The sequence below is a fragment of the Colobus angolensis genome, unplaced genomic scaffold, assembly GCF_000951035.1.
Source record: "Colobus angolensis palliatus isolate OR3802 unplaced genomic scaffold, Cang.pa_1.0 Scaffold135, whole genome shotgun sequence".
NCBI classification, from domain to species: Eukaryota; Metazoa; Chordata; class Mammalia; order Primates; family Cercopithecidae; genus Colobus; species Colobus angolensis.
The window spans coordinates 2,690,794-2,718,391 of record NW_012114433.1 but is presented as its reverse complement, the minus strand read 5'-3'; the positions used below and the strand labels follow the sequence as shown (position 1 = coordinate 2,718,391).

Here is a 27,598-nt window from a genome sequence, read left to right as displayed (position 1 = left end):
AGGATGGTCTCAATCTCCTGACCTCGTGATCCGCCCGTCTCGGCCTCCCAAAGTGCTGGGATTACAGGCTTGAGCCACCGCGCCCGGCGTGACCGCCACTGTTTATGTCAATTACCATCCAGCACAAATTAAGCAGCCTGTTAAGCATGTGGAACTGTGATCTCACATGTATTCTATTACAACACCAGACTTTTTTTTTTTTTTTTTTTCAGTGAGGATATACTGTGAACTCCCCAGCAGACAGCTTATCACGTAAATGAGATAAGAAAGCACGGCCGGGCATGGAGGCTCACGCCTGTAATCCCAGTACTTTGGGAGGCCAAGGTAGATGGACCACAAGATCAAGAGATCGAGATCATCCTGGCGAACATGGTGAAACCCCGTCTCTACTAAAAACACAAAAATTAGCTGGGCGTGGTAGTGCAGTAGTCCTATAGCCCCAGCTACTTGGGAGGCTGAAGCAGGAGAATCCCTTGAACTTGGGAGGCGGAGGTTGCAGTGAGCTGAGATCGCGCCATTGCACTCCAGCCTCGCGACAGAGCGAGATTCCGTTTCAAAAAGCAAAACAAAACAAAACAAAACAAAAAAACCACATATAGACAAATCTATTATACACACACACACAGACACAGACACACACACACACACACACACACACACACACACTAACCTGGAGAGTCTCTTTGGGTAAAGCATTTCTGGAAAACATCCCAACTCGAGCTCAGTTATGGTGACCTGGGTAACACAATGAGACCCATTACTACCAAAAAAAAAAAAGGAAAAATAATTAGCTGGGTGTGGTGGGGCCTGTAGCCTGAGCTTGGGCCCAGGAGGTTAAGGTTGCAGTGAGCCGAGATCACGCCACTGCACTCCAGCCTGGGTGATGGAGTTAGACCCAGTCTCAAATTAAAAAAAAAAAAAAAAGAGAGAGAGAGAGAGAGAAAAGAGTCGCTCCTTGTGGCCTACTAGAGCATGGCCTTTTCTCTAAAATAAAATAAAGAGTGAAAAAATAAAATAAAATTAGAACCAGAACTCACCCTCTTCTCTCCACTTTCCAGGCCACCACCCTGGTCCAAGCTGCCATCATCCATGTCTTGGAATGGTTCCACCACTTTCTCCTTGATCTTCCCTTGCCCCCTGCAGTCTGTTGTCAACATAGCACCCAGAAGGAGCTGTTAGGAAACTCAGGCTGGGCGCGGTGGCTCATGCCTGTTATCCCAGTACTTTGGGAGGCGGAGGTGGAGGATCATTTGTGTCCAGGGTTTGAGACCAGCCTGAACAAGTTGTATCCGCAGGCCATCCCACCCCCTATAAAAAGGAAAGTCAGACCCTGTAGTTCCTCTTCTCAAACTTGTTGTTGTTTTTTGTTTTTATTTTTGTTTTGTTTCGTTTTGTTTTGAGGCAGTCTTGCTCTGTCGCCCAGGCTGGGGTGCAGTCTTGGTTCACTGCAACCTCCACCTCCTGGGTTCAAGCAATTCTCCTGCCTCAGCCTCCGGAGTAGCTGGGATTACAGGTGCCCACCATCAGTCCCTATTAATTTTTGTATTTTCAGTAGAGACGGGTTTTCACCATGTTGGCCAGGCTGGTCTTGAAATCCAGACCTCTAGTGATCTGCTCCACTTGGCCTCCCAAAGTGCTGGGATTACAGGCTTGAGCCACTGCGCCCGGCCTCAAACTTGTTTTTGTTTGTTGTTGTTTATTTACTTGTTTGTTTTTGTGGAGGAAAAGATCTTAATCTGTTGCCCAGGCTGGTTTCTAACTCCTGGACTCAAGCGGTCCTCCCACTTCTGCCTCCCTAAGTGTTGGGATTACAGAAGTTAGCTACTGCACCTGGCTTGTATGCTGAAATTGCTCCCTATCACTTAAGTCCTCACACGGCCTGCAGGACCCCAATCAGGTCCTTGCACTTCTCTGACTTTTCCCCCTGCTACAGGACCCCTTGCCCAGTCACTCCTGGCCCAAACCAAGCATTGAGCTCCCCCTCAGGACCTTTGCACAAGCTCTTTCTTCTGAATGGACCATTTCTCCCATGTCTGCATGCCTCCACTTCCCCCCTCCCAGTCTCCGTGCAGATGTCTCCTGTTCCATGAGCCTCCCCTAATTTCAGGAAGGAGAGTGGAGGAGGTGCATCACCATCTGACATGTCCCCAGGTGTCCTATGGATTCATCCTGTTTATTGTCCTCTCCACCCATGAGAACACAAACATTAGGAAGGCAGGTATTTCTCTCCGTTTTGTTTATTGCTGTATCTGTGGCACCCAGCATAATGTTTGTTGAGTCACAGACGCTTAATAAATATTTGTGACATGAATGAAGACATTAATAAAATCTACACTGCGGCCCCACTCCTTTAACAGAAGAAGTACATTCCCCCTCCCAGGCTGCCCTAAGTAATTTTTTTTTTTGTAAAGACGGGGTGTCCCTATGTTGTTTAGGCTGGTGTTGAACTCCTGGGCTGAAGCAATCCTGCTACCTCAGCTTCCCAAAGTGCTGGGATTATAGGCGTGAGCCATGAAGCCTGACTTTTTTGTTTTTTGTTTTAAGAGGCAGAGTCTCTGGCCAGGTGCGGTGGCTTAAGCCTGTGATCTCAGCACTTTGGGAGGCTGAGGAGGGTGGACCACCTGAGGTCAGGAGCTCGAGACCAGCCTAGCAAACATGGTGAAACGCCATCTCTACTAAAAATACAAAAAATTAGCCAGGCATGGTGGCGGGTGCCTGTAATCCCAGCTACTTGGGAGGGTGAGGCAGGAGAAAGGCTTGAACTCGGGAGGTGGAGGTTGCAGTGAGCTGAGATCATGCCACGGCATTCTAGCCTAGGAGACAGAGAGAGACTTGCTTAAAAAAAAGGGCCAGGCGCAGTGGCTCAAGCCTGTAATCCCACCACTTTGGGAGGCCGAGGTGGGTGGATCATGACGTCAAGAGACTGAGACCTCCTGGCCAACACAGTGAAACCCTGTATCTACTAAAAAATACAAAACTTAACTAGGCATGGTGGCTCGCACCTGTAGTCCCAACTACTTGGGAGGCTGAGGCAGGAGAATCACTTGAACCCGGGAGGCAGAGGTTGCCGTGAGCCGAAATGGCGCCACTTCACACCAGCTTGGAAACAGAGTGAGATGCCATCTCAAAAAAAAAGAGACAGAGTCTAGCCGTGTCTCCCAAGCTGGGGTACAGTGGCATAGTCATAGCTCACTGCAACCTCCAACTCCAAGGCTAAAGGGATCCTCCCATCCCAGCCTCCCGAGCAGCTAGGACTACAGGTGAGCATCATCATGCCAGGTTAATTTATTATTATTGTTGTTGTTGTTATTTTTATAGAGATGAGGACTCACTGTGTTGCTCAGGTTGGTTTTGAACTCTGGAACTCCTGGGCTCAAGTGATCTTCCCACCTCAGCCTCCCAAAGTACTGGGATTACAGACATGAGCCACTCTAACTAACCCAGCAATCTCTTTTTTTTTTTTTGAGGTGGAGTCTCACTCTTTTGCCCAGGCTGGAGTACAGTGGTGCTATCTTGGCTCACTGCAACCTTTGCCTCCCGGGATCAAGCCTCAGCCTCCCAAGTGGCTGGGATTGCAGGTGCCCACCACCACGCCCAGCTAATTTTTGTATTTTTAGTAGAGAGAGGGTTTCACCATATTGGCCAGGCTGGTCTCGAACTTGACCTCATGATCCGCCTGCCTCGGCCTCTCAAAGTGCTGGGATTACAGGCATGAGCCGTCACGCCTGGCCAACCTAGGAGTCTTAAAGAAATCTCCGGCCAGGCGCAGTGGCTTATGCCTGTAGTTCCAACACTTTGGGAGGCCGAGGCAGGAGGATCACCTGAGGTCGGGAGTTCGAGACCGGCCTGACCAACATGGAGAAACCCCGTCTCTACCAAAAAATACAAAATTATCCAGGAGTGCTGGCACATGCCTGTAATCCCAGCTACTCAAGAGGCTGAGACAGGAAAATCTCTTGAACCCGGGAGGCAGAGGTTGCGGTGAGCCGAGATTGCGCCATTGTACTCCAGCCTGGGCAACAAGAGTGAAACTCCATCTCAAACAAACAAACAAACAAACAACAAAAAAAGAAAGAAATCTCCAAGACAGGCCCCCATGTGGCGCAAGGTAAGCACTATTTTGTGATTATTATTGTAATCACTAGTATTATGCTCTTCTGACAACTCAATTATGTTTCCCAATGTCACAGTTTTTCAAAATAAGCTTTTTGTGTTGTAGTGGTTTTAGGTGTACGTTCACTTACTAAGGAACATCTTGGTTGCTTCCAGCTTTTAGCAATTAGGAATGACTCAGCTATAAACATTTACATACAGACTTTTGCTTAGACATAAGTTTGCAAATCAGTTGGGTAAACACCTAGCATCATGACTGCCAGATCATATGGTAAGTCTATGTTTAGCTCTGTGAGGAGCTGACAAACTGTCTCCAAAGGAGTTGGATCACTTTGCGTCCCCAAAAGCCACTCCACGTGTCTACAGGCAATGGGTATTGTTAGGCTTTCGGGGGGTTGGGTGGGAGGGATTTTAGGATTTTAGCCATTCTAACAGGTATGTTGTGGTATCTCCTTGATGCTCATCGATTTTTGTTTTTACTTCTTTTTTTCTTTTCCTTTTCCTTTCTTTCTTTCTTTCTTTTTTTTTTTTTTTTTTTGAGATGGAGTCTTGCTGCATTCTCCAGGCTGGAGTTCAGTGGCTCTATCCTGGGCTCACCGCAACCTCCACCTCCCAGGTTCAAGCAATTCTCCAGCCTCAGCCTCCCGAGTAGCTGGGATTACAGGCACATGCCACCAGGCCCGGCTAATGTTTGTAGTTTTAGCAAAGATGGGGTTTTGCCATGTTTTTTCCTCTCTTTATACAGGCAGGGTCTCTCTATGTTGCCCAGGCTGGTTTTGAACTCCCGAGTTCAAGTAATCCTCCTGCTTTGGCCTCCCAAAGTGCTAGGATTGGCCAGGCACGTTGGCTCACGCCTGTAATCCCAGCACTTTGGGAAGCCGAGGTGGGCAGATCACGAGATCAGGAGATCAAGACCATCCTGGCTAACACGGTGAAACTCCATCTCTACTAAAAACACAAAAAAATTAGCCAGGCATGGTGGCAGGTGCATGTAGTCTCAGCTACTGGGGAGGCTGAGGCAGGAGAATGGCATGAACCTGGGAGGCAGAGCTTGCAGTGAGCCGAGATCGCGTCACTGCACCCCAGCCTGGGCGACAGAGTGAGACTCCGTCTCAAGAAAAAAAAAAAAAAAGTGCTGGGATTACAAGTGGGAAGTTTTAATTTGCCTTTTCCTAATGTCAAATGATGTTTAGCGTCTTTTCATACCCTTATTTGCTACATGTATTTCTCCTTTGATGATGTACCGATTCACATATTTTGTCCTTTAGAAAAAATTGTTTTGGCCAGACACAGTGGCTCACAGCTGTAATCCCAGCATTTTGGGAGGCCGAGGCTAGCAGATTGCTTGAGTCCAGGAATTCGAGACCTGTCTGGGCAGCATGGCGAAACTCCATCTCTACAATAAATTAAGTGGGTATGGTGGTGCACACCTGTAATCCCTGCTACTCAGGAGGCTGAGATGGGAGGATCACTTGCACCCAGGATGTCAAGACTGCAGTAAGCCACAATCTTGCCACTATGTTCCAGCCTGGGTGAAGAGTAAAACCCTGTCTCCAAAAAAATAAAAAATAAAAAAAAAATAAAAAAAAATGTTTTAATTGTTGATTTTAAAGAGTTTCTGTGTGTGCATTTTAAAACAGGTTCAAATTCTTTTCTGTTTGTTTTTAGATACAGAGTCTCACTCTGTTGCCCAGGCTGGAGTGCGCCCGGCCTAGAAATAGGACTTTTAAACAGGTAATGAAGTTAAAATGGGGTCATTAGGGTAGATCCTAATCCAAACTCACTGGTGTCCTTATAAGAAGAGGAAATTTTGGGGGGGGGCCAAAGCAGAAGAATCGCTTGAGCCCAGACTGGTTAACATAGTGAGACCCCGTCTCTACAAAAAATTTTAAAATTAGCCGGACATATTGGTGCATGCCTGTAGTCCCGGCCACTCAGGAAGCTGAGGTGGGAGAATCGCTTGAACCCAGGAAGTGGAGGCTGCAGTGAGCCATGATCATGCCACTGCACTCCAGCCTGGGCGACAGAGACAGGCTCTGTCTCTAAAAAAATAAATACATAAAAATAAGAAGAGGACATTTGGACATGAACACGCGCAGAAGGTAGACCATGTGAAGACACAGCACGAAGGCAGCCATCCACAAGCCAAGGAGTGAGGCCTCAGGAGGAACCAGCCCTGCCAAAGCCTTGATTTCAGACTTCCAGTCTCCAGAACCGCAAGAAAATAAATGCCCGTTGTTAAAGCCACGCAGGCTGTAGTATTTTGTTAAGGTAGCCCCAGCAAATGAATGCATGGCCACAGTGAAATTTTATCAGAATATGGCTAAAGGGCTCTTCATTCTGGATGTGTTGAGAGCCTGGGTAGGCTTTGGCCAAGGACAGCAAAGGAGGTCAGACAGGCAATGATTGGGAAAACCCAGATACCCGTTTAAAATTGGCTGGCAATCTCAGTCTCTTCCTGCCAAGTCTACCCTGATGCATCCAGCCTCTCTGGACTGAGGAGACAGGGTACAAACAAAGGATTTTTTTTTTTTTGAGTTAAAATCTTGCTCTGTTACCCAGGCTGGAGTGCAGTGGTGTGATGATCATGGCTCACTTCAGCCTCGACCTCCTGGGCTCAAGCCATCCTCCTGCCTCAGCCTTCCGAGCAGCTGGGACCACAGGCACGTACCACCATGCCTGCCTGATTTTTTATTACTTCTAAAGAAGGGGTGTTGGTATGTTGCTCAGGTTGGTCTCAAACTCCTGGGCTCAAATGATCCTCCCACCTCAGCCTCTCAAGGTACTAGGACTACAGATGTGAGCCACCGCACCTGTTCCCGACTGATTTTTTTTATTACTTGTTGAGAAGGTTTTTCTATGTTGCTCAAGCTGGTCTCAAACTCCTGGGATCAAGCAATCCTCCCACCTCAGCCTCCCAAAGTTCTGGGATTACAGGTGCCTGCCACCATGCTCAGCTAATTTTCCTATTTTTAGTAGAGATGAGGTTTTGCCACATTGGCCAGGCTGGTCTCAAACTCCTGACCTCAGGTGATCCATCCGCATCGGCCTCCCAAAGTGCTGGGATTACAGGTGTGAGCCACCTGTAATTAGCCGGGTGGATGGTGCACACCTGTAGTCCCAGCTGCTTGGGAGGCTGAGGCAGGAGAATCGCTTGAACCCGGGAGGCAGAGATTGCAGTGAGCTGAGATCGTGCCACTGACTCCAGCCTGGGTGACAAAGTGAGACTCCGTCTCAAAAAAAAAAAAAAAAAAAAGTTAAACTAATGCTGGGTGCAGTGGCTCACACCTATAATCCCAGCGCTTTAAGAGGCCGAGGCAGGAGGATTGCTAGAGCCCAGGAGTTCGAGACCAGCCCGAGCAACGTAGAGGTACCCCATCTCTAGAAAAATTAAAAAATACCCATGCATGATGGCACTTCCTATAGTCCCAGCTACTCAGGAGCCTGAGGCTGGAGGATTGCTTGAGGCCAAGAGTTGGAGGCTGCAGTAAGCCATGATCTGGCTACTGCAATCCAGCTTGGGTAACAAAGTGAGACCTAGTCTCAAAAAAAAAAAAAAAAAGTTAAATGAAATTCCTTCCATAGTTAACTTGGCCAATATCCAGGAATGAACAAGGGCAGCTTGGAGGTTAGAAGTAGGATAGAGTCAGTTAGGTCAGATTTCGCTCACTGTTGTATTTGCAAAGGCAGTTTCAGTCTCCACCCACTCTTGGGAGTGTCATCAGAGAGTGACAGTCAGGGTGAGGCACGCCAGCTACTACAATGAGCAAGCTCACTGTGTCTGTGTGTGCAACAACCGCCCAACACTGTGTATTCCAGATGCCTCTCCCTCTGGTCCTCTTGCTTCCAGCTGGTGTTCAGAAAGCCTTGTGACACTGCAGTCTCAGAAGGATCCCCCTCCTCCAGGCAGCACGGCTTCCAAGGCCTTCCTACCTCATTCTGGAGGCCTCCATCCAATGACATAGCATCTCTAGCCAGCTCTGCAGAGGAGCTGCCCTGGTGGCTTGCTGGGCCAGAGGAGTTATCAGAACCTGGTGGGGGGGCTATAGTGATTACTAGAGCCATTCCCTGGGGACATTTCACAGTCTGTGGGAGGCTCATTCCAGGTTCCTTCCATTGGCCTCACCCTTAGAGCCTACCTGGGGGATTGCAGTGCACGTTTTTTGTTGTTGTTGTTGTTTTTTGAGATGGAGTCTCGCTCTGTCACCCAGGCTGGAGTGCAGTGGCCGGATCTCAGCTCACTGCAAACTCCGCCTCCCAGGTTTACACCATTTTCCTGCCTCAGCCTCCCCAGTAGCTGGGACTACAGGCACCCGCCACCTCGCCCGGCTAGTTTTTTTTGTATTTTTTAGTAGAGACGGGGTTTCACCAGATTAGCCAGGATGGTCTTGATCTCCTGACCTCGTGATCCGCCCGTCTCGGCCTCCCAAAGTGCTGGGATTACAGGCTTGAGCCACCGCGCCTGGCCTACAGTGCACGTTTTCTTTGGCTTCCATGATACCCTGTCTTCCCTGGCTCTCCTCCCACTTCTTTCGCTTTGTTTATTTAAAAAATGTTTTTTTTTTAAAGATGCAAAGTCTTGTCCTGTTGCCCAGGCTACAGTGCAGAGGTGCAATAATAGCTCGCTGCAGGCTTTACCTCCCAGGCTCAAGTCATCCTCCCACCTCGGTCTCCTGAGTAGCTGGGACTACAGCTATGTACCACCATGCCAGGGTAATTTAAAAATTTTTTTTAGAGATAGGGTCTCGCTCTGGGCGCAGTGGCTCATGCCTGTAATCCCAGCACTTTGGGAGGCCGAGGTGGGCAGATCATGAGGTCAGGAGATTGAGACCATCCTGGCTAACACGGTGAAACCCCGTCTTTACTAAAAATGCAAAAAATTAGCCAGGCATGGTGGTGGGTGCCTGTAGTCCCGGCTACTCAGGAGACTGAGGCAGGAGAATGGCGTGAATCCAGGAGGCGGAGCTTGCAGTGAGCCGAGATGGCGCCACTGCACTCCAGCCTGGGTGATAGAGCGAGACTCCGTCTCAAAAAAAAAAGAGATAGGGTCTTGCTATGATGTTCAGGCTGGTCTCAAACTTCTGGCCCCAAGCGATCCTCCAGCCTCAGCCTCCTAAAGTGCTGGGATTACAGGCATGACACAAAGTGCCCAGCCTCGCTCCTACTCCTGTGGACATCCTCCCTCGGCTTTCTTTGACAGCTCCTCTTCTTCTGCTGGTCCTGGAAAGTTGGAGAGCCTCAGCCTCTTTTCTTGTCATATACTCTTGCTCTTCCTAAGGAATTGCATCCATTCTGAATGACCTTGCACAACTGTAACTGCAGCTTTGTGACTAAAATTTCCTTCTTCTTCCTTTGCATACACATTCCCTTGAATCTGCACCTGGAGATGGCTGCCAGGGAGGAATTCTATTAATAGATTTGTCTTTGAGTCTGGGAAATGAAGGACATGCATTAAAAGTTCCTACCATGCCCCAAACATCTCATGTTCTCACTCTTGCACCTTCATTCATCCTGGGTTGAATTTTTTTTTTTTTTTTTGAGATGGAGTCTCACTCTGTCGCCCAGGCTAGAGTGCAGTGGCGTGATCTCTGCTCACTGCAACCTCTGCCTCCAGGGTTCAAGCGATTCTCCTGCCTCACCCTCTTGAGTAGCTGGGACTACAAGCACCCACCACCACACCCGGCTGATGTTTTATGTTTTTAGTAGAGACGGGTTTCTCCATGTTGGCCAGGGTGGTCTCGAACTCTGGACCTCAGGTGATCCACCCGCCTAGGTCTCCGAAAGTGCTGGGATTACAGGCATGAGCTGCCGTGCCCGGCCCTGGGTTGAATCTTAATTTGAAGAGGTATTTTTGACACATTCCTTGCATCATTCCAGATATCACTTATTAGTGTGTCCACTGATTGATTGCTCACCTGGCCAGCATCCATGTACCTTCCTGGTAGTGCCCACACATCCTTCAAGAACCCAGCCCCTCCCCTGAGCGAGCAACTCATGTGCTTTGGGGGAAACTGATCCTCTGCAGCTTCAGCAGGAAGCCTTGTTTTACCCAAGACAAAGGGCACATTTCATTTTCCTGGTGACATCATGGTTCACGGGTGAGTCTATGACCCAAGCCAGCTTAATCACACTGAATGTCAGTTCCTACTTGGACCTGGAGGGAGACCTCCCCACTCTCCCTTCATTGGATGTGGGTGTGGAAGCATGAAGCCCCAGCTACGGCTGGTGGCCATCCCATCATCAGGAGGAAAGCTGGTCTTCAGACGAAGCCTATCTTCCAGGCAGAGTGAGGGACAAAAAGAACATTGGTTCTTGATGATGCCATTGGGCTGCTGGTTCAAGTCATTCCTGAAGCAGCATCATTTCTGGACATTCCAATGACAGGGACCAAGATGTCTCTTTGGTTGTTTAATCTACTTTGAAGGCTGGGCATGGTGGCTCACACCTGTAATACCAGCACTTTGGGAGGCTGAGGCAGGTGGATCACCTGAGGTCAGGGGTTCATGACCAGCCTGGCCATTGTGCTGAAACCCTGACTTTACTAAAAATACAAAAATTAGCTGAGTGTGGTGGCAAGTGCCTGCAGTCTCAGGTACTTGGGAGGTTGAGGCAGGAGAATCACTTGAATCCAGGAAGCAGAGGTTGCAGTGAGCCGAGATCCCACCATGGCACTCCAGCCTGGGCAACAGAGCAAGACTCTGTCTCAAAAAAAACAAAAGAAAAGAAAAAAAAAAAAAGGCGCGGGGCAGCAATTACAGTAGTGAAGGCAAAGTGGAAATTTGGGTGTAAATTGTGCACCCATACATTATGCTCCAAGCCAGCTAATAGTGACAACTGTGTCCCCACCTACTGGCCACAGGAATTTTTTGGGGGGTGATATCAAGGATGTAGATTTCCTTCTGATATAAGTTATCATTTTCTTTTCATTCATTCAGTTGATACATTTTTATTGGGCATCTACAATGAGCTAGGTGCTAAAATAGTTGCTACTGATATAACAGTAAGCCAACACAGACCCAGTCCTTTTTTTTTTTTTTTTTGAGACAGGGTCTTGCTCTGTTGCCCAGGCTGAAATGCAGTGGCACAATCATGATTCACTGCAGTCTCAAATTCCTGGGCTCAAGCAATCCTCCTGCCTCTGCCTCCCCAAGTAGCTGAGACTACAGGTGTACACCACACCTAACTCATTTAAAACTTTTTTGTAGCAGTGAGGTCTCATTAGGTTGCTCAGCCTTGTGTTAAACTCCTGGCCTCAAAGGATCCGCCCTCCTCAGCCTCCCAAAGTGTTGGGATTACCGGTATGAGCCACCATGCACAGCTCAAAAATACTTTTATGTTCCTTTCCTTCTTCTTTTTTTGAGACAGAATCTCGCTCTGTCTCCCAGGCTGGAGTGCAGTGGCGCGATCTCCGGCTCACTGCAAGCTCCGCCTCCTGGGTTCATGCCTTTCTCCTGCCTCAGCCTCACGATTAGCTGGGACTACAGGCACCCACCACCCTGCCTGGCTGATTTTTTTTTTTTCCAGTAGAGTCGGCGTTTCACCGTGTTAGCCAGGATGGTCTTGATCTCCTGACCTTGTGATCCGCCCGCCTCGGCCTCCCAAAGTGCTGGGATTACAGGCGTGAGCCACCACGCCCGGCCATTCCTTTCTTCTTAATGTCTCCATGGCAAAATTCCTCAGGGCCAATAAATCACCGATTGTAAACAAGCATCATGCGTGTTGTGCCTTTTGCAAGCGTAGCTACAAAGTCCTGTATCCCATTTCCAAAGTATAGCATCCATCATTCCCTTGGGAGCAAGAGATCGTGGTGTAAAGCTGGTTGATCCTGTCAACTGATCTCGCAGCAGGTAAAAAACTGATACTGCAGGTCCAGTTTCAGCAGCTGACAGGAGGGTTTAGCAACACTCCAAAGAGGAATCCTTTGCTCCATGTACAAGCAATGCAATCCTTTTGATCACACTTGAATTAAATTTTTGGTTTTAAGCTTAAATAGTCTGTTTTCTCCTATGCTATTTATAAAATGCAGGTGCTAAGGTTTGCGCTTGGAGGTTTTAAAGAAGAGGCAAAAAAATTGAACACGCCTAGGTTTCAGGAACTGACCAAGTACTGGGAGGTTAATTTTTTTTTTTTTTTTTTTTTTGAAACAGGGTCTTGTTTTGTGGTCCAGGCTGGAGTGCAGTGGTGTGATCCTAACTTACTGCAGCCTTGACCTCCTGGGCTCAAACAATCCTCCCACCTCAGCCTCCCAAGTAGCATGTGCATGTCGGCACACCCGGCTAATTTTTAAATGTTTTGTACAGACAAGGTCTCCGTATGTTGCCCAGACTGTTCCCTAACTCCTGGGCTCAAGCGATCCTCCCACAAGGCCTCCTAAAGTGCTGGAATTATAGGCATGAGCCTTGGTTTTTCAATTCTGGGTCCATAAATTTATGAAGACCTTGGATACAATGTACACAGGAGAAGGCATCCTGTTGGTAAGGAGTTTCATAAAAAGGAAAAGAAAAAGCATCAAGAAGCTGACATAGGTAGCAACAAGACAGGAAAAGAGAAGAGCTTTAAGGCCAGTGTTTGGAGATCAGACATTTCCCCTCAAAGGAGGACAGGCCTGGCTCAGGTCTTCAGAGGCATCAAGAATAGACCCTGGCCTCAGCTGATTCAGAGACAGTCAGAGCAAAGGACACCCCACAGGGCCTTCTCAGGGCTATGTTTGGAAGCAGCTCTTGTTACCCCAAGGCTGCCTAGCATCAAACAGCGTTCCCTTTTATCCTCAAGGTTTGTGGTCAAGTACTTGTCACTGCCCCAGGGGGGAGATATTTAGGGCTGTACTGAGCAAGATGTCCTTGTCATCAGGAGGAAGGACACACGTGGAGCGGAATCTGACTGATGGGTACACATTGCGCTTTCTGCCCGCTTCTGCAACGTAAGATGCTGAAATTGTTCAGCTAGATCCCAACAGTGTGGGTGGCTGAAAGCAAACTCTGTCCACCATGCAGACACAGTCTGAGAGCCCCCTAAGTGTGACTGCCCTGTCACCCGGATCCCCCTGCTGGGCTCTGAGCAGGGACATGACCAGGCTCTGTTCAGGCCGCAGGGCAGCTTAGTCCCTGTCACAGCCCCAGTGTTATCACCCCCACCAGTCTCAGGTCGGTCCTCCTGTAAGTCTCCTGGCAACATTGCTCTAAAATCCCACTTCTAGTCCAGTTCAGGGACTCACGCCTGTAATCTCAACATTTTGGGAGGCCAAGGTGGGAGGATCACTTGAGCCCAGGAGTTCGAGATCAGCTTGAGCAACATAGTGAGACACCTGTCTCTATAAAAAAAGAAAAAAAAAAAATTAGACGGGTATGGTGGCATGCACCTGTGGTCCCAGCTACTTGGGAAGCTGAGGCAGGAGGCATAGCTTGAGCCCAGGAGTTGGAGGCTGTAGTGAGCTATGATAACGCCATTGCACTCCAGCTTGGGCGACAGAGTGAGGCTGTTTCTGAATGAAGGAATACATAAGCAAATAAGAAAAAATACGATACAATACAATACAATTTCTGAATGAATGCAGAAGCAAATAAGAAAAAATACAATACAATACAATACAATCACACTTCCCAGCGGTTACACCCGGCCACGGAGGTCCCCAGGCTGGCTGCGAGGGCGCCGGGGAGGTCACTGTTAGTCCAGCCCTGCAACTGGCAGAGGCCCTCGCACACTTCCGCCGGAAGTCAGCCCCGCAGGGGCGTCGCGCTGATGTCACTAGCCCGCAGGAAGTCTTGTGTCGCGCCCGGGAGGCGCCGGAGCCCAGCGGCGGGCGGTAAGGCCGCCTCCGTGGGGCTGTGGGAAGCTTGGGCTGTCCCAGGACCGTCAGTCTCCTCCTCTGACCCTCCCTTACCCCTTGTGTGTGGGGCCGCCGTCCCACCGCCACCTCGCCCAAGTCCGGGGCCGCCCCGGTGTCCCCTCAGAGCCTGCTGCACTCCACGTCCCCCTACCAGGGCTCCAGCCCCCCGGGAAAGCTCCGGCCAGGTGCCTTGGATGCGGGTAGCTTCGGGAGGCCCTAATGGGGAGGGGCAGGGAGAGACCCGAGGCTACCGACTTGGCTTATTTCTTCTCAACTAGCTGTTTCTCTCAAAGTCTTTATTATTATTATATTTTGAGAAGGCTTTTCGCTCGTGTTTCCCAGGCTGGACACTGCAACCTCCGCCTCCCGGATTCAAGCAATTCTGCCTCAGCCTCCCGGGTAGCCGGGATTATAGGCATGCGCCATCACACCTGGCTAATTATTTTGGTATTTAGTACAGACGGATTTCACCATGTTGGTCAGGCTGGTCTCGAACTCCTGACCTCAGGTGTTCCACCCGCCTCGGCCTCCCAAAGTGCTGGGATTACAGGCGTGAGCCATAGCGCCTAGCCTGTTTTATTATTTTTAGAGATGGGGTCCAGATTTGTGGTGGCCTAGGCTGGAGGGTAGTGGCACGATAACAGCTCACTGCAACCTTGACCTCCTGGGCTCAAGCGATCCTTCCACCTCAGCCTCCCAAGTAGCTGGGACCACAGGTGCGTGTCACCACGTCCCGCTGATTTTTAAATTTTTGTGTAGAGACAGTGGTCTCACTATGTTGCCCGGGCTGGTCTCGAACTCTTAGCCTCAAGCGATCCTCCTGCCTTGGCCTCCCAAAGATTTGGGAGCCAGCCTGAGCAACTTAGTCTGGACCATTTCTCCCAAAGTCTTACCCATTTGTGCTGGGGGTGCTGAAAATCCCCTGCTTCCAAATCCTTTTCCACAACGTATTCTGCCTTTGACTGCTACTGTTGTTTTATTATGTGGGTGTCCAATTGATCTGTCCCTGCAGTCAGATCCAGGCTCCTGGAAGAACAATGTCCGGCAGCTGCCGGTGGTGCCAGGCACACACTGCTGCCCAAGAGGAACTGCTGTTTGAATTATCTGTGAATGTTGGGAGGAGGAATGCCAGAGCTGCCAACTGAAAATTATCCAACCAAAAGAAATGTAGGCTGGACACCCTGAACCACCCCGTGAGAACTGCTGCTGTTTGTTTGCTCTCGCCTATCATGTCATGAATAGTTTCTTGTTTATCTCACTTGGAATTCCAGCCCAGAATCATATCTGCTAAGGTCAAAAGTAACCAGTTCCCGTATCTTTTTGTGTGTGTTTTTGAGACAGGGCCTCATGCTGTCGCCCAAGCTTGAACTCCTGTCCTCAAGCAATCCTCCCACCTCAGCCTCCTGAGTATTTGGGACCACAGGCATGCGCAACCACACCTGGCTAATTTTTGTATTTTTTGTAGAGATGGGGGGTCTCACTTTGTTGCCCAGGCTGGTCTTGAACTCCTGGGTTCAAGTGATCCTCCCGCCTCAGCCTTCCAAAGTGCTGGGATTACAGGCATGAGCCACTATGGCCGGCCAATTCCAGTACCTTTTTTTTTTCTTTTCTATTTTTTTTTTTTTTAAACCACTACACTATGGAAAAGAATTCCAGTATCCCCGGGCGCAGTGGCTCACGCCTGTAATCCCAGCACTTTGGGAGGCCGAGGCAGGAGGATCACAAGGTCAGGAGATCGAGAACATCCTGGCCAACTCGGTGAAACCCCGTCTCTACTAAAAATACAAAAATTAGCCAGGCGTGGTGGCATGCGCCTGTAATCCCAGCTACTCGGGAGGCTCAGCCAGGAGAATCGCTTGAACTCGGGAGTCGGAGGTTGCAGTGAGCCAGGATCGCCACTGCACCCCAGCCTGGTGACAGAACGAGACCCCATCTCAAAAGAAAAAAAAAAAAAGAATTCTAGTATCCAGTGTCTCAGTGTCTTTCTTTTTTTTTTTTTTTTTGAGACAGTCTCACTCTGTCGCCCAGGCTGGAGTACAGTGGCATGATCTCAGCTCACTGCAACCTCCGCCTCCTGGGTTCAAGTGTTCAAGCGATTCTCCTGCCTCAGCCCCCTGAGTAGCTGGGATTACAGGCACGTGCCACATGCCTGGTTAATTTTTGTGTTTTTAGTATAGACAGGGTTTTCACCATGTTGGTGGCTGAAACCACCAGGCTGGTCTCAAACTCCTGACCTCATGATCCACCTGCCTTGGCCTCCGAAAATGTTGGGATTACAGGTGTGAGCCACCATGCTCGGCCACAGTATCCAGTATTTTAACACAGGCCTGTGTGTTGACTCTGGTTCCAGAGGGTGATTCCTGAGAGCTGTGGCCAGTGTCCTGGAGGGATGCTTCTTAGGACAGGATGCCTGATTCTGGGTGCAGGGCTCCTGACTGCCTCTAGGAGATGCTTGTTCTCCAGGCATTGTCAGCAGATTCTTTGGGGGAAAATCCTGTATCTTTGTGAATATTTAAGGAAGTAAAAGAATGATTCGTGCCTGGAAGCAAGGAAGGTGGATGCATTTGCTTTCTTAGTTTATTTTGCATTTGCAGGTTGGAGATGCTTCAAAGGCAGGCCACAGTGTTAGAGTGTTAGATTCAAAATTTTTATCTTGGGCCGGTGCAGTGGCTCACGCCTGTACTCCCAGCACTGTGGGAGGCTTAGGCAGGCAGATCACCTGAGGTCAGGAGTTCGAGACCAGCCTGGCCAACATGGTGAAACCTCGTCTCTACTAAAAATACAAAAATTAGCCAGGTATGGGGCACGTGCCTGTAATCCCCCCTCTAGGGAGGCTGAGGCAGGAGAATCGCTTGAACCCGGGAGGCGGAGGTTGCGGTGATCCAAGATTGCGCCACTGCACTCCAACCTGGGTAACAAGAGCCAAACTCTGTCTCCAGAAAAAAAAAAAAAATTTTTTTTTAATTGAGGCAGGGTCTCACTATGTTGCCCAGGCTGGTCTCGAACTCTTGCGCTCAAGTGATCTGCCCACCTCTGCCTCCCAAAGTGCTGGGATTACAGACATGGGCCACCACACCTGGCCCAGAATTTTTATCTTGATGGAGGGAGCTCAGGACCATTTGGGAGGCCCCAGTGAGAGGCAGCAGGTCTCTGTTGTGTGTGCCTGAGGATTGGCGAATTCTGTTTTGTTTGTTGATTTTTCTGGTTTTTGCTTTGAGACGTCATTAAAGTCTAGATGAATTCTGTTTTGGTGGCCATTTGGGAGTTGATTTCTGAGAATGTATGCCATGGAAGACATCTCAGTAGCAGATAGTCACACTCTTCCTGTTCCTTTGTAGCCCCAGGATGGACTTTCTGGTCCTCTTCTTGTTCTACCTGGCTTCGGTGGTGATGGGTCTTGTTCTTATCTGCGTCTGCTCGAAAACCCATAGCTTGAAAGGCCTGGCCAGGGGAGGAGCACAGGTAAGGATGATCCTTGGATAGCACTGGAATTTGAATACTGTGCTAGTCTAAGAGACTCACCGGTTTTGCTACAGGACAAAAAGGAGATGCCAGGCCAGGTGCAGTGGCTCACACCTGTAATCCTAGCTACTCAGGAGGCTAAGGCAGGAGGATCCCTTGAGCCAGGAGTTTGAAGTTGCAGTGAGCTATGATCACACCACTGCACTCCAGCCTGGACTACAGAGTGAAACCCTGTCTCAACAACCACAAAAAAGATGCCACTCAACGTCATTGATGGATTGATTTCACTGACGGCAGTTGTGGGACATTCCATAGCCTCTATCTGTGTGTGTTTTTTGTTCCTGCTGAAAGTCCTTTTGCGGTGGTGCTTTGAGAGAAGAGGTTGCTGTTTTCCTCCGGATTAGATGCCTGTGATTGGGCATGGGTGTGAGCAGGGTCCGCCTGGGGGACTTGATGGGTGACTCTGGGGGATGTATGAGCAGAAAGCTCAGCATTGACTGGCCCCCCTCCTTCAGGGATCAAAGTGAGCAAAACGGGCAAGCAGCCTATGGATAGGCATTGACTTGGGAGGGACCTGGGCCAAGCCCAGTGATCTGGGTGTGGACTCTGGAACCTGGGATTGAACCCAGGCCGGGGAAGCAGCGGCCTTCACATTAACATTCCGCGACCCATCCCCTCTGCTCACCTCACTTTCCCTGAAGACCCTGACGGGTGCCTTCTTCAGAGTCAGACTAGAAATGGAACTGGCGTGAAAGGAAGACCAGTAGAAATAATTCCCCTCTTTATTCTCTGCTGAATCACTTCTTTACCCATATACGGAAACCAAACTTCCTCTCACGCAGATTGCCAGCTGTATGTGGAGTGTCTGATTTGTTTGGGAGTGGAGAAGTGAGAAGTGAAATGGAGTCTTTCCCTTTCCTTTTGTTTCAGATATTTTCCTGTATAATTCCAGAATGTCTTCAGAGAGCCATGCACAGATTGCTTCACTACCTTTTCCACACGAGGTATTTCTATTTCAGAGTTTAAATGTTCTCCTCTTTTCTGCTTTGATTATTAATTGTTGAGATCCTCCAGCTTCAGGAAGCTCCTTGTGGTTTCCAGCATGGTGAGGGAAAGAAGGCCAGAAAGAATCACGAGTCCTGAGTTGGGAGCCTCTACTCATAGTTCTGCCGTTTGAGACGGAGGTTTTAACTTGTCTACTTTTTTTTTTTTTTTTTTTTGAGACGGAGTCTTGCTCTGTGCCCCAGGCTGGAGTACAGTGGTGCGATCTCGGCTCACTGCAAGCTCCGCCCCCCCGGGTTCACGCCATTCTCCTGCGTCAGCTTCCCGAGTAGCTGGGACTACAGGCGCCCGCCACCACGCACGGCTAATTTTCTTGTGTTTTTAGTAGAGACGGGGTTTCACCATGTTAGTCAGGATGGTCTCGATCTCCTGACCTCGTGATCCGCCCGCCTCGGCCTCCCAAAGTACTGGAATTACAGGCTTGAGCCACCGCGTCCAGCCACTTGTCTACTTTTAAATAGTGATATTTAAAGATTGGGAAAATTGGCCGGGCATGGTGGCTCAAGCCTGTAATCCCAGCACTTTGGGAGGCCGACACGGGTGGATCACGAGGTCAGGAGATCGAGACCATCCTGGCTAACACGGTGAAACCCCGTCTCTACTAAAAAAATACAAAAAAACTAGCCGGGCGATGTGGCGGGTGCCTGTAGTCCCAGTTACTCGGGAGGCTGAGGCAGGAGAATGGCGTAAACCCGGGACGTGGAGCTTGCAGTGAGCTGAGATCCGGCCACTGCACTCCAGCCTGGGCGACAGAGCGAGACTCTGTCTCAAAAAAAAAAAGAAAAAGAAAAAAAAAGATTGGGAAAATACTGACATGTATTTCTGTTAAATACATGCAGAATGTTTCACAGAGTTTTCTATGTAATTCTTACGATTATCTCAAGCCCAAAGGAAGTGGTTGGCCCTTAGTTACTTTCTTTAGTATCATACAATGTCTTCAAGGAGAAGCCCCCACGAACAAGCCATGTGCCTGTTTTCTTTCAGAAACCACACCTTCATTGTCCTGCACCTGGTCTTGCAAGGGATGGTTTATACTGAGTACACCTGGGAAGTATTTGGCTACTGTCAAGAGCTGCAGTTCTCCTTGTATTACCTTCTTCTGCCCTATCTGCTGCTAGTTGTAAACCTGTTTTCTTTCACCCTGACTTGTGTAACCAATCCTGGTAAGTTGAGGCTCTTAGCATACAGCATGGTGACAGCTCCACTGTCTTACTAATAGCGCTGCAAACAAGGAGAGCCCCCCTCCCCGCCCCGCCACGAGGACTTTGTAAAAGATTTGATGTGTAGCATTTTCCTTATCTTTCAGTTTTGAGTGTTTTCTAATTTTTTTTCTTCTTTGACCCACGGGTTATTTAGAACCGCTTAAAATTTTTAGTTTATCTTTTTAATACTTTCACTTCATTTTGTCATATATAGAGCACGTGATTGGTATGGTACTGTTCCTTTTTTTGTTTTTTAAGATGGAGTCATGCTTTGTCGCCCAGGCTGGAGTGTAGTGGCGCAATCTCGGCTTGCTGCAACCTCCGCATCCCGGGTTCAAGCAATTCTTCTGCCTCAGACTCCCAAGTAGCTGGGACTACAGGTGTGTGCCACCTCACCTGGCCAATTTTTGTATTTTTAGTAGAGATGGGGTTTCACCATGTTGTCCAGGCTGGTCTCAAACTCCTGACCTCGTGATCCACCCACCTCAGCCTCCCAAAGTGCTGGGTTTACAGGCCTAAGCCACCGCACTGGCGGAATTGTACACTTTAAGTGGGCGAATTAGGATTGTGAGTTATATCTCAATAAAGCCGTTATTAAAAATGAATTGCACGGCTGGGCGTGATGGCTCATGCCTGTAATCCCAGCCTCTTTGGGAGACCTAGGCGGGAGGATCACCTGAGGTTGGGAGTTCCAGACCAGCCTGGCCAAAATGGTGAAACTCCATCTGTATTAACAAAGAAAAAAACAAAAAATTAGCCAGGCGTGCGTTAGCGCATCTGTAATCCCAGCTACTACTTGGGAGGCTTATGTGGGAGAATCACCTGAACCCGGGAGTCAGAGGTTGCAGTGAGCCAAGATTGCACCACTGCACTCCACCCTGGACGACAAACTAAGACTGTCTCAAAAAAAAAAAGAATTGCTTAAGATATTAAAGATAGTAGTTTCGGTTGTGTTTTATCAGGACGGGTTTTGTGACCATCCAGTCCACCATATTGCACGAAACTGACATATGTCCTTACTTTTCCCAGGCATTATAACAAAAGCAAATGAATTATTATTTCTTCATGTTTATGAATTTGATGAAGTGATGTTTCCAAAGAACGTGAGGTGCTCTACTTGTGATTTAAGGAAACCAGCTCGATCCAAGCACTGCAGTGAGTGTGGCTCTCGTGACTCCAGCGGCACCCCCAACAGCACATGTGTGGGCTTTGTCTGTGAGGGATTGTTTCCTGAATCTAAAAGCAGAGCCAGTTCACCCCCAGACGTGGTGTGGCCACTACTTGTAGAGTTAAGATAATGGTTTCTTTCAGAGGAGTGAGGGTCAGGTCTTGTGTTCCTATGTAGTAGACAGTCCTCATCCCCAGGCATAACAGCCCTTCCCTTGCCACGTGGGAGGACATGCTCCCCACAAGGTGTTTCCATGGATGTTGTATTTGCAGATTTCAGTCCTGCAGAGCCTAGTCTTCTGGGGAGGGCCCAAGATTCTAGACCAGTGCTATCTAACAAAAATAGAATGTGGCTGGGTGCAGCGGCTTGTGCTAGGAATTCCAGTACTTTGGGAAGCAGGCAGATCTCTTGAACCTAGGAGGTCAAGACCAGCCTGGGTACCATGGGGAAACCCCACCTCTACAAAAAATACAAAAGTTGTAGTCCTGGCTTACTCAGGAGGCTGAGGCGGGAGGATCACTTGAGCCCAGGAGATCGAGGCTGCAGTAAGCTATGGTTAAACCCCCACACTCCAGCGTCAGCAACACAGCAAGACCCTGTCTCAGAAAAAAAAAAAGCCATAAATAGAAACAGTTTTTTAAAATATTTTCCAAAATGTAACTGTGCTTGGAGACAGTTTTAATCAGGATGTTATTTAACCTAACATATGTAAAATATCATTTTAACATGTAATCAATGTAAAAAATTCTTCATGAGGTAGTTTATATTCTCTTTTTCATACTAAGCCTTTGAAATTTGGTGTGTATTTTACATTTACAGCACATCTTGGTTTGGACACTAAATTTTCATGTGGAAATACTTGTGTACTTAGATTTAATAAAATGTACAGTTGAAAAAGTAGACTCACAGGTGCAAGTTATATCCATACATTCTTAAAAGTTTTCCAATATCTGAATTTGGTACCAAAAAAATCATTTTCCTTTACCATACATGTCTACGTTGACATAATGATTCATCTTAATCAGAAGAATTGACTTGACTTTAAAGCAGGAACATCAGTTTTAAAACATGTCTATCCAAGTCAAGTAAATTAACACCAACTCTTCTGTTGCCTCCATATTCACACTGAATTCAAAGGAGTATTGTAGTAAAAAACAACTGTAAATTTGTCATTATTGACAAAATGTCCTTTCCATTTTTTGGTTTGGTTTTTGAGATGGGGTCTCACTCTGTTAACCCAAGCTGGAGTGCTGTGGTGCGATCATAGCTCACTCTAGCCTTGACCTCCTGTGCTCAAATGATCCTCCCGCCTAGCCTCTGAGTAGCCGGGATCCTGGGTCCATGCCACCACCTCAGATTTTTCTATTAGCCAGATTGCAAGTGCTCAATACCGACATCTTGGCTGGCAGCTCCTGTACTGGACACTGCACTTCCAAAAGCTTAGTTTGGAACTAAGCAGTGCCATTTCCCTCTGATTATACATCCAGTGGCCAGACTGAAAATCTCAGCAGGTGTGCGGTGTCCTTGTCTCATCAAGCACCATCCCAGCACATGCCCCCTCGTTTCTGTGCAGGTGTGTGTAACTGGTGTGTGCACCGTTTTGACCATCACTGTGTTTGGGTGAACAACTGCATCGGGGCCTGGAACATCAGGTACTTCCTCATCTACCTCTTGACCTTGACGGCCTCGGCTGCCACCGTCGCCATTGTGAGCACCACTTTTCTGATCCACTTGGTGGTGATGTCGGATCTATACCAGGAGACTTACGTCGATGACCTTGGACACCTCCATGTTATGGACACGGTCTTCCTTATTCAGGTAATTATGCTGTAGGTTTCTGACTTCAAGTTTCAGAATTGCAAGAAGGACATTTATTTTCCCAGTAAAAGCATGAAGTTAGGTGGGGCGCGGTGGCTCACGCCTGTAATCCCAGCACTTTTGGAGGCCGAGGTGGGAGGATCGCATGAGGCCAGGAGTTCAGGACCAGCCTGGGCAACATCCAAATGTCCATCAACAGATGATTGAATAACTGGTCTCCTGTAGAGACCTTGTCTGTACAAAAAATACAAAAATGAGCCGCGGCCGGTGCCGTGGTTCATGCCTGTAATCCTACCACTTTGAGAGGCCAAGGCAAGCAGATTGCCTGAGCTCAGAAGTTTGAGACCAGCCTGGATAACATGATGAAACCCCATCTCTACTAAAATACAAACAGTTAGCTGGGTGTGGTGGCACATGCCCATAGTTCCAGCTACTTGGGAGGCTAAGGCACAAGAATCACTTGAACCCGGGAGGGAGAGGTTGCAGTGAGCCGAGATTGCACCACTGCACCCCAGCCTGGGTGACAGAGCAAGACCCTGTCTCAGAAACTAACAAATGTGAAGTTTTTCCTTTTTCTAAACTGATATAAAATTCACATATTGGGCCAGCCACAGTGGCTCACAGCTGTAATCCCAGCACTTTGAGAGGCCAAGGTGGGCGGATCACCTGAGGTCAGGAGTTCAAGACCAGCCTGGCCAGCATGGTGTAACCTCGTCTCTACTAAAAATGCAAAAAAGTTAGCCGGGCGTGGTGGCCGCCACCTGTAATCCCAGCTGCTCGGGAGGCTGAGGCAGGAGAATCACTTGAACCCAGGAGGCGGAGGCTGCAGTGAGCCGAGATCGCACCACTGTACTCCAGCCTGGCCAACAAGAGTGAAAGAGCGAAACTCCATCTCAAAAAAAAAAAAATTCCCATATCATAAAATGCACCCTTTAAAGTATACCACAGTGATATGAGTGTATTCACAGACCTGTGCAACCCTCACCACTGTCTAATTTCAGAACATTTCATCATCCCCATTCCCTCCTGCGCTAGACCCAGGTAATCACTAATCTACTTTCTGTCTTTTGGGATAGGCCTTTTCTGGACACTTCGTGTAAATGGAATCGTGCAATATATGGTCTTTTCCCCTGGCTTCTTTCTTGTGGCACAAGGTTTTCAGGGTTAATTCATGTAGCACGAATCTACTTTATTCCTTTTGTTTGTTTGGGACAGAGTCTCGCTCTTGTTGCACAGACTAGAGTGCAATGGTGCGATCTCGGCTCACTGCAACCTCTGCCTCTTGGGTTCAAGAATTCTGCCTCAGTCTCCTGAATAGCTGGGATTACAGGCACGAGCCACCACACCTGCCCAATGTTTGTATTTTTAGCAGAGAAGGGATTTTACCATGTTGGCCAGGCTGGTCTTGAACTCCTGACCTTAGGCGATCCACCAACCTCAGCCTCCCAAAGTGCTGGGATTATAGGCGTGAGCCTCCACGCCCGGCCTTACTTCATTCTTTTTTATGGCTGAATAGTATTCCATTGTTTGGATAGACTGAATTTTAATTATTTGTTCATCAGTTGATGGACATTTCGGTGTTTTCACTTTTTGGCTGTTTTTGAATAATACTGCTGTGAACATTCATGTACAAGTTTTTTGTGTGGACATATGTTTTTATGTTTATAAAACATGTTTTATGTTTATGTTTTTTGTTTTATGTTTAAAAACATATATTTTATGTTTATATTTCTCTTGGGTAAATTCCACCTAGAAGTGGAACTGCTGGGTCGTATAGTAACTTTTTTTTTTTTTTTTGAGACAGAGTCTCACTCTGTCACCTAGGCTGGAGTGCAGTGGTACCAGCACAGCTCACTATGACCTGAAACTCCTGGGCTCAAGTGCTCCCACCTTGGCCTCCCAAAGTGCTGGGATTACAGGTGTGAGCCACCGTGACTGGCCCAGAATAACTCTTGATTTGAGGCCTTTATATTGATAATGACAGTTAATCTTTTGTTATACTGGTTTTTTGTTTGTGGATCTTTTGGATCTTGGGAATGGGGTTTTGGGTGTTTTTGGGTTTTTTGGTATAGAAAAGTTCAGACATTCTTTCTCATCACATCTCTTTTCTTTTGTAACTTCAACTAGAAAGTCTCCTCCATCAGGAGTTTTGTTAAATGTTCTCTTTGTTTGTGACTTTCAAAAATATTAAACTTTCTAAATTCTTCATTTTGCTTATTACGAAAATAACTTACAAAACTTGAAGCAGCGCAGTTCCTATGGTCATACACCATTTACGGAGTCAGTTTCGTTTTTACCCAAACAAGATCACAGTGTAATCCTTGCATCTTGTCTTTCTCATTACTCAATATATTAAATCTTTTCACAATCAGTACATAGAAATTGACATCATTTTTAATGGCTCCTTGTTTTCCCATTGTGTGACCATCCCAGAGTTTACCCTTCCTGATGGATGGACAGTTAACTTGTTTCTTGGCTGAGTGCAGTGGCTCACACCTGTAGTCCCAACAATTTGGAAGGCCAAGGCAGGAGGATCACTCAAGGCCAGGAGTTTGAAAGCAGCCCGGGCAACATAGCAAGACCCTGTTTCTATTGATTTCTTTTTTTTATTATTTTTTTTGAGACGGAGTCTCACTCTGTTGCCCAGGCTGGAGTGCAGTGGCACTATCTCGGCTCACTGCAAGCTCCACTTCCCGGGTTCATGCCATTCTCCTGCCTCAGCCTCCCGAGTAGCTGGGACTATAGGTGCCCACCACCACCCCTGGCTATTTTTTTGTATTTTTAGTAGCGACGGGGTTTCACCATGTTGGCCAGGATGGTCTCCATCTCTTGACGTTGTGATCCGCCTGCCTCGGCCTCCCAAAGTGCTGGGATTACAGGCGTGAGCCACCACACCAGGCCTTTTTATTTTTATTTTTTGAGATGGAGTCTTGCTCTGTTGCCTAGGCTGCAGTGCAGTAGCAAAATCTTAGCTCATTGTAACCTTCACTGCCTGGGTTCAAGCAATTCTTCTGCCTCAGCCTCCTGAGTAGCTGGGATTACAGGCATGCGCCACCACACCGGCTAATTTTTGTATTTTTAGTAGAGAAGGGTTTCACCATGTTGGCCAGACTGGTGTCAAACTCCTGAACGCAAGTGATCTGCCCACCTTGGCCTCACAAAATGCTGGGATTGTAGGCGTGAGCCACTGTGCCTGGCCCCTGTTTCCATTTATTAAGAAAAAGAAAAAAACTTCGGAAGTGGGGTTGATAAAATCAATGATACATTGAATATCCTTGTACATCTATTTTTGGGGTTGTATTGTTTTAAGAAAGACATTGATCTCTTTTGTCCATCTGGATTTTATTTTGATGAATGAAGTCTGCATTTATTTTATAAATAGCTAACTGGAATAGCTCATTTTCCTGAGTAAGCTTTCCCTTTTCCTTCAGTGTGAACACTTCGTTCATCCCACAGGAAACTTGTATGTACTGTGATTATTCCTGGGCTACTTCTCAGTGCTGTTTATGTTCAGTTTGTCACTTTTGGACACAGGTAGGTGGACTGAGGAAGCAGCGCTGGTGGCTGTGGCAGGTCCAGGGTTGGCTGGTTTTCACTCTCTCGGATGTCACAGTCCAGCTGCCTAAATCACTGCCTTTTCTCTGCCCCTAGTACCTGTTCCTGACTTTTCCACGGATTGTCTTCATGCTGGGCTTTGTCGTGGTCCTGAGCTTCCTCCTGGGTGGCTACCTGTGCTTTACCCTGTACCTGGCGGCCACCAACCAGACTACTAATGAGTGGTACAGAGGTGACTGGGCCTGGTGCCAGCGTTGTCCCCTTGTGGCCCCGCCTCCATCAGCAGAGCCCCAAGTCCACCGGAACATTCACTCCCACGGGCTTCGGAGCAACCTTCAAGAGATCTTTCTACCTGCCTTTCCATGTCATGGGAGGAAGAAACAAGAATGACAAGTGTGTGACTGCCTTTGAGCTGTAGTTCCCATTTATTTACACATGTGGATCCTCGTTTTCCAAGCATGGCTTGTTTGTTTTGATTTCTACTGTGCTTATAAATCACTACCAGTGGGCAAGGGAGAGGGGGAAAATGGGTGTTGACTGAGGAATCCCCTTGCTTATCTTCTTTTGAAACCGGGCATCTCTGAAGTCTTGGTGTCAAGGGAATCAACTGATGACTTCTCAGAGATTCCAGGTAACGCTGAGACCTTGGTGTCTCTAAACTCTGGGCATGTGGACAGGAGGGGCTTGCAGCTGTGTCTCTGACCTGCCTGATGTGCAGGAGGGTCTCGACTCGGCGCCTGCACGTTGTGCCTGGCTGTGCTTTCTTTTATGCCCTCTCTATTCTCCTCTCTCCCCCAGGGGATTTTCATCTCAACAGCAGTGTCCTCACCCAGGCCTGCCTTCTGGCCAGTATGGGCTTGTACACCAGGCACATTCCTGCATGCGAGGCCTCCGGCCTCCCCTCATCTGTCCACATTCAAGTCTTTTCCGACTAGTTTAAATATTGTGAAAGTGAACTGCCACCTATTTCAGAGGAGAGATGACTGCCAGAAATGAGGTCTTGGTGCGGAAGGTCTTTGGAGTGGGAGGGTTCTCAAGTGCAGGTGACAGGTGTTCTGCACCTTGCTAGGCCAAGAAGTCCTCAGCCAGAGAGGCGGGGAAATGGGAATCAGGGGCAGGGCTCCTTCCAGGCATCTTCCTCCGTAGCTCCTCAGCTGAGAACAGATGGAAACGTGAAGATTGGTAGCTGGGGCGGCCAGGGAACCCAAGTCCGCTGGCCCAAGCCAAAGCCCGGCACCACCCCCCATTCCTTGCTGGTGGAAAGCACGGTGAAATCAACCAGCGGCAGCTCTGAACGCAACGCAGAGTCCGCGAGGGAGCCTGGGCAAGGACAGAGCGGGCCCGCTCTGGCGGTTGGGCGGGCTCTGGGGGCGGGGTCAGGGGCGGGGTCCA

General features: G+C 48.3%; 1 protein-coding gene across 2 annotated transcripts; it reads left to right on the top strand.

Moving 5' to 3' along the window:
* Positions 1 to 13,838: 13,838 nt before the first annotated feature.
* On the top strand, positions 13,839 to 26,665 carry ZDHHC4 (zinc finger, DHHC-type containing 4). Of its 2 annotated transcripts, none has more exons than XM_011934376.1 (8): positions 13,839 to 13,915; positions 14,952 to 15,106; positions 17,278 to 17,401; positions 18,332 to 18,405; positions 19,448 to 19,626; positions 20,695 to 20,820; positions 22,407 to 22,651; positions 26,303 to 26,665. In XM_011934376.1, the coding sequence occupies exons 3-8, from the start codon at positions 17,285 to 17,287 to the stop codon at positions 26,594 to 26,596; spliced, it is 1,035 nt and encodes a 344-aa protein (XP_011789766.1). In that variant the 5' UTR covers positions 13,839 to 13,915; positions 14,952 to 15,106; positions 17,278 to 17,284; the 3' UTR covers positions 26,597 to 26,665. The 2 variants fall into 2 exon arrangements, with proteins under 2 accessions (XP_011789766.1, XP_011789767.1); XM_011934377.1 differs by having other exon boundaries at positions 13,880 to 13,915; positions 14,952 to 15,132.
* Positions 26,666 to 27,598: the final 933 nt, after the last annotated feature.

Coding starts and splice junctions, on each gene's coding strand:
- ZDHHC4 (XM_011934376.1), top strand. CDS start 17,285: ATGGACTTTCTGGTCCTCTTCTTGTTCTACCTGGCTTCGGTGGTGATG. Junction 19,627..20,694: donor GACTTGTGTAACCAATCCTG/GTAAGTTGAGGC, acceptor TACTTTTCCCAG/GCATTATAACAAAAGCAAAT. Junction 20,821..22,406: donor AGCTCGATCCAAGCACTGCA/GTGAGTGTGGCT, acceptor GTTTCTGTGCAG/GTGTGTGTAACTGGTGTGTG.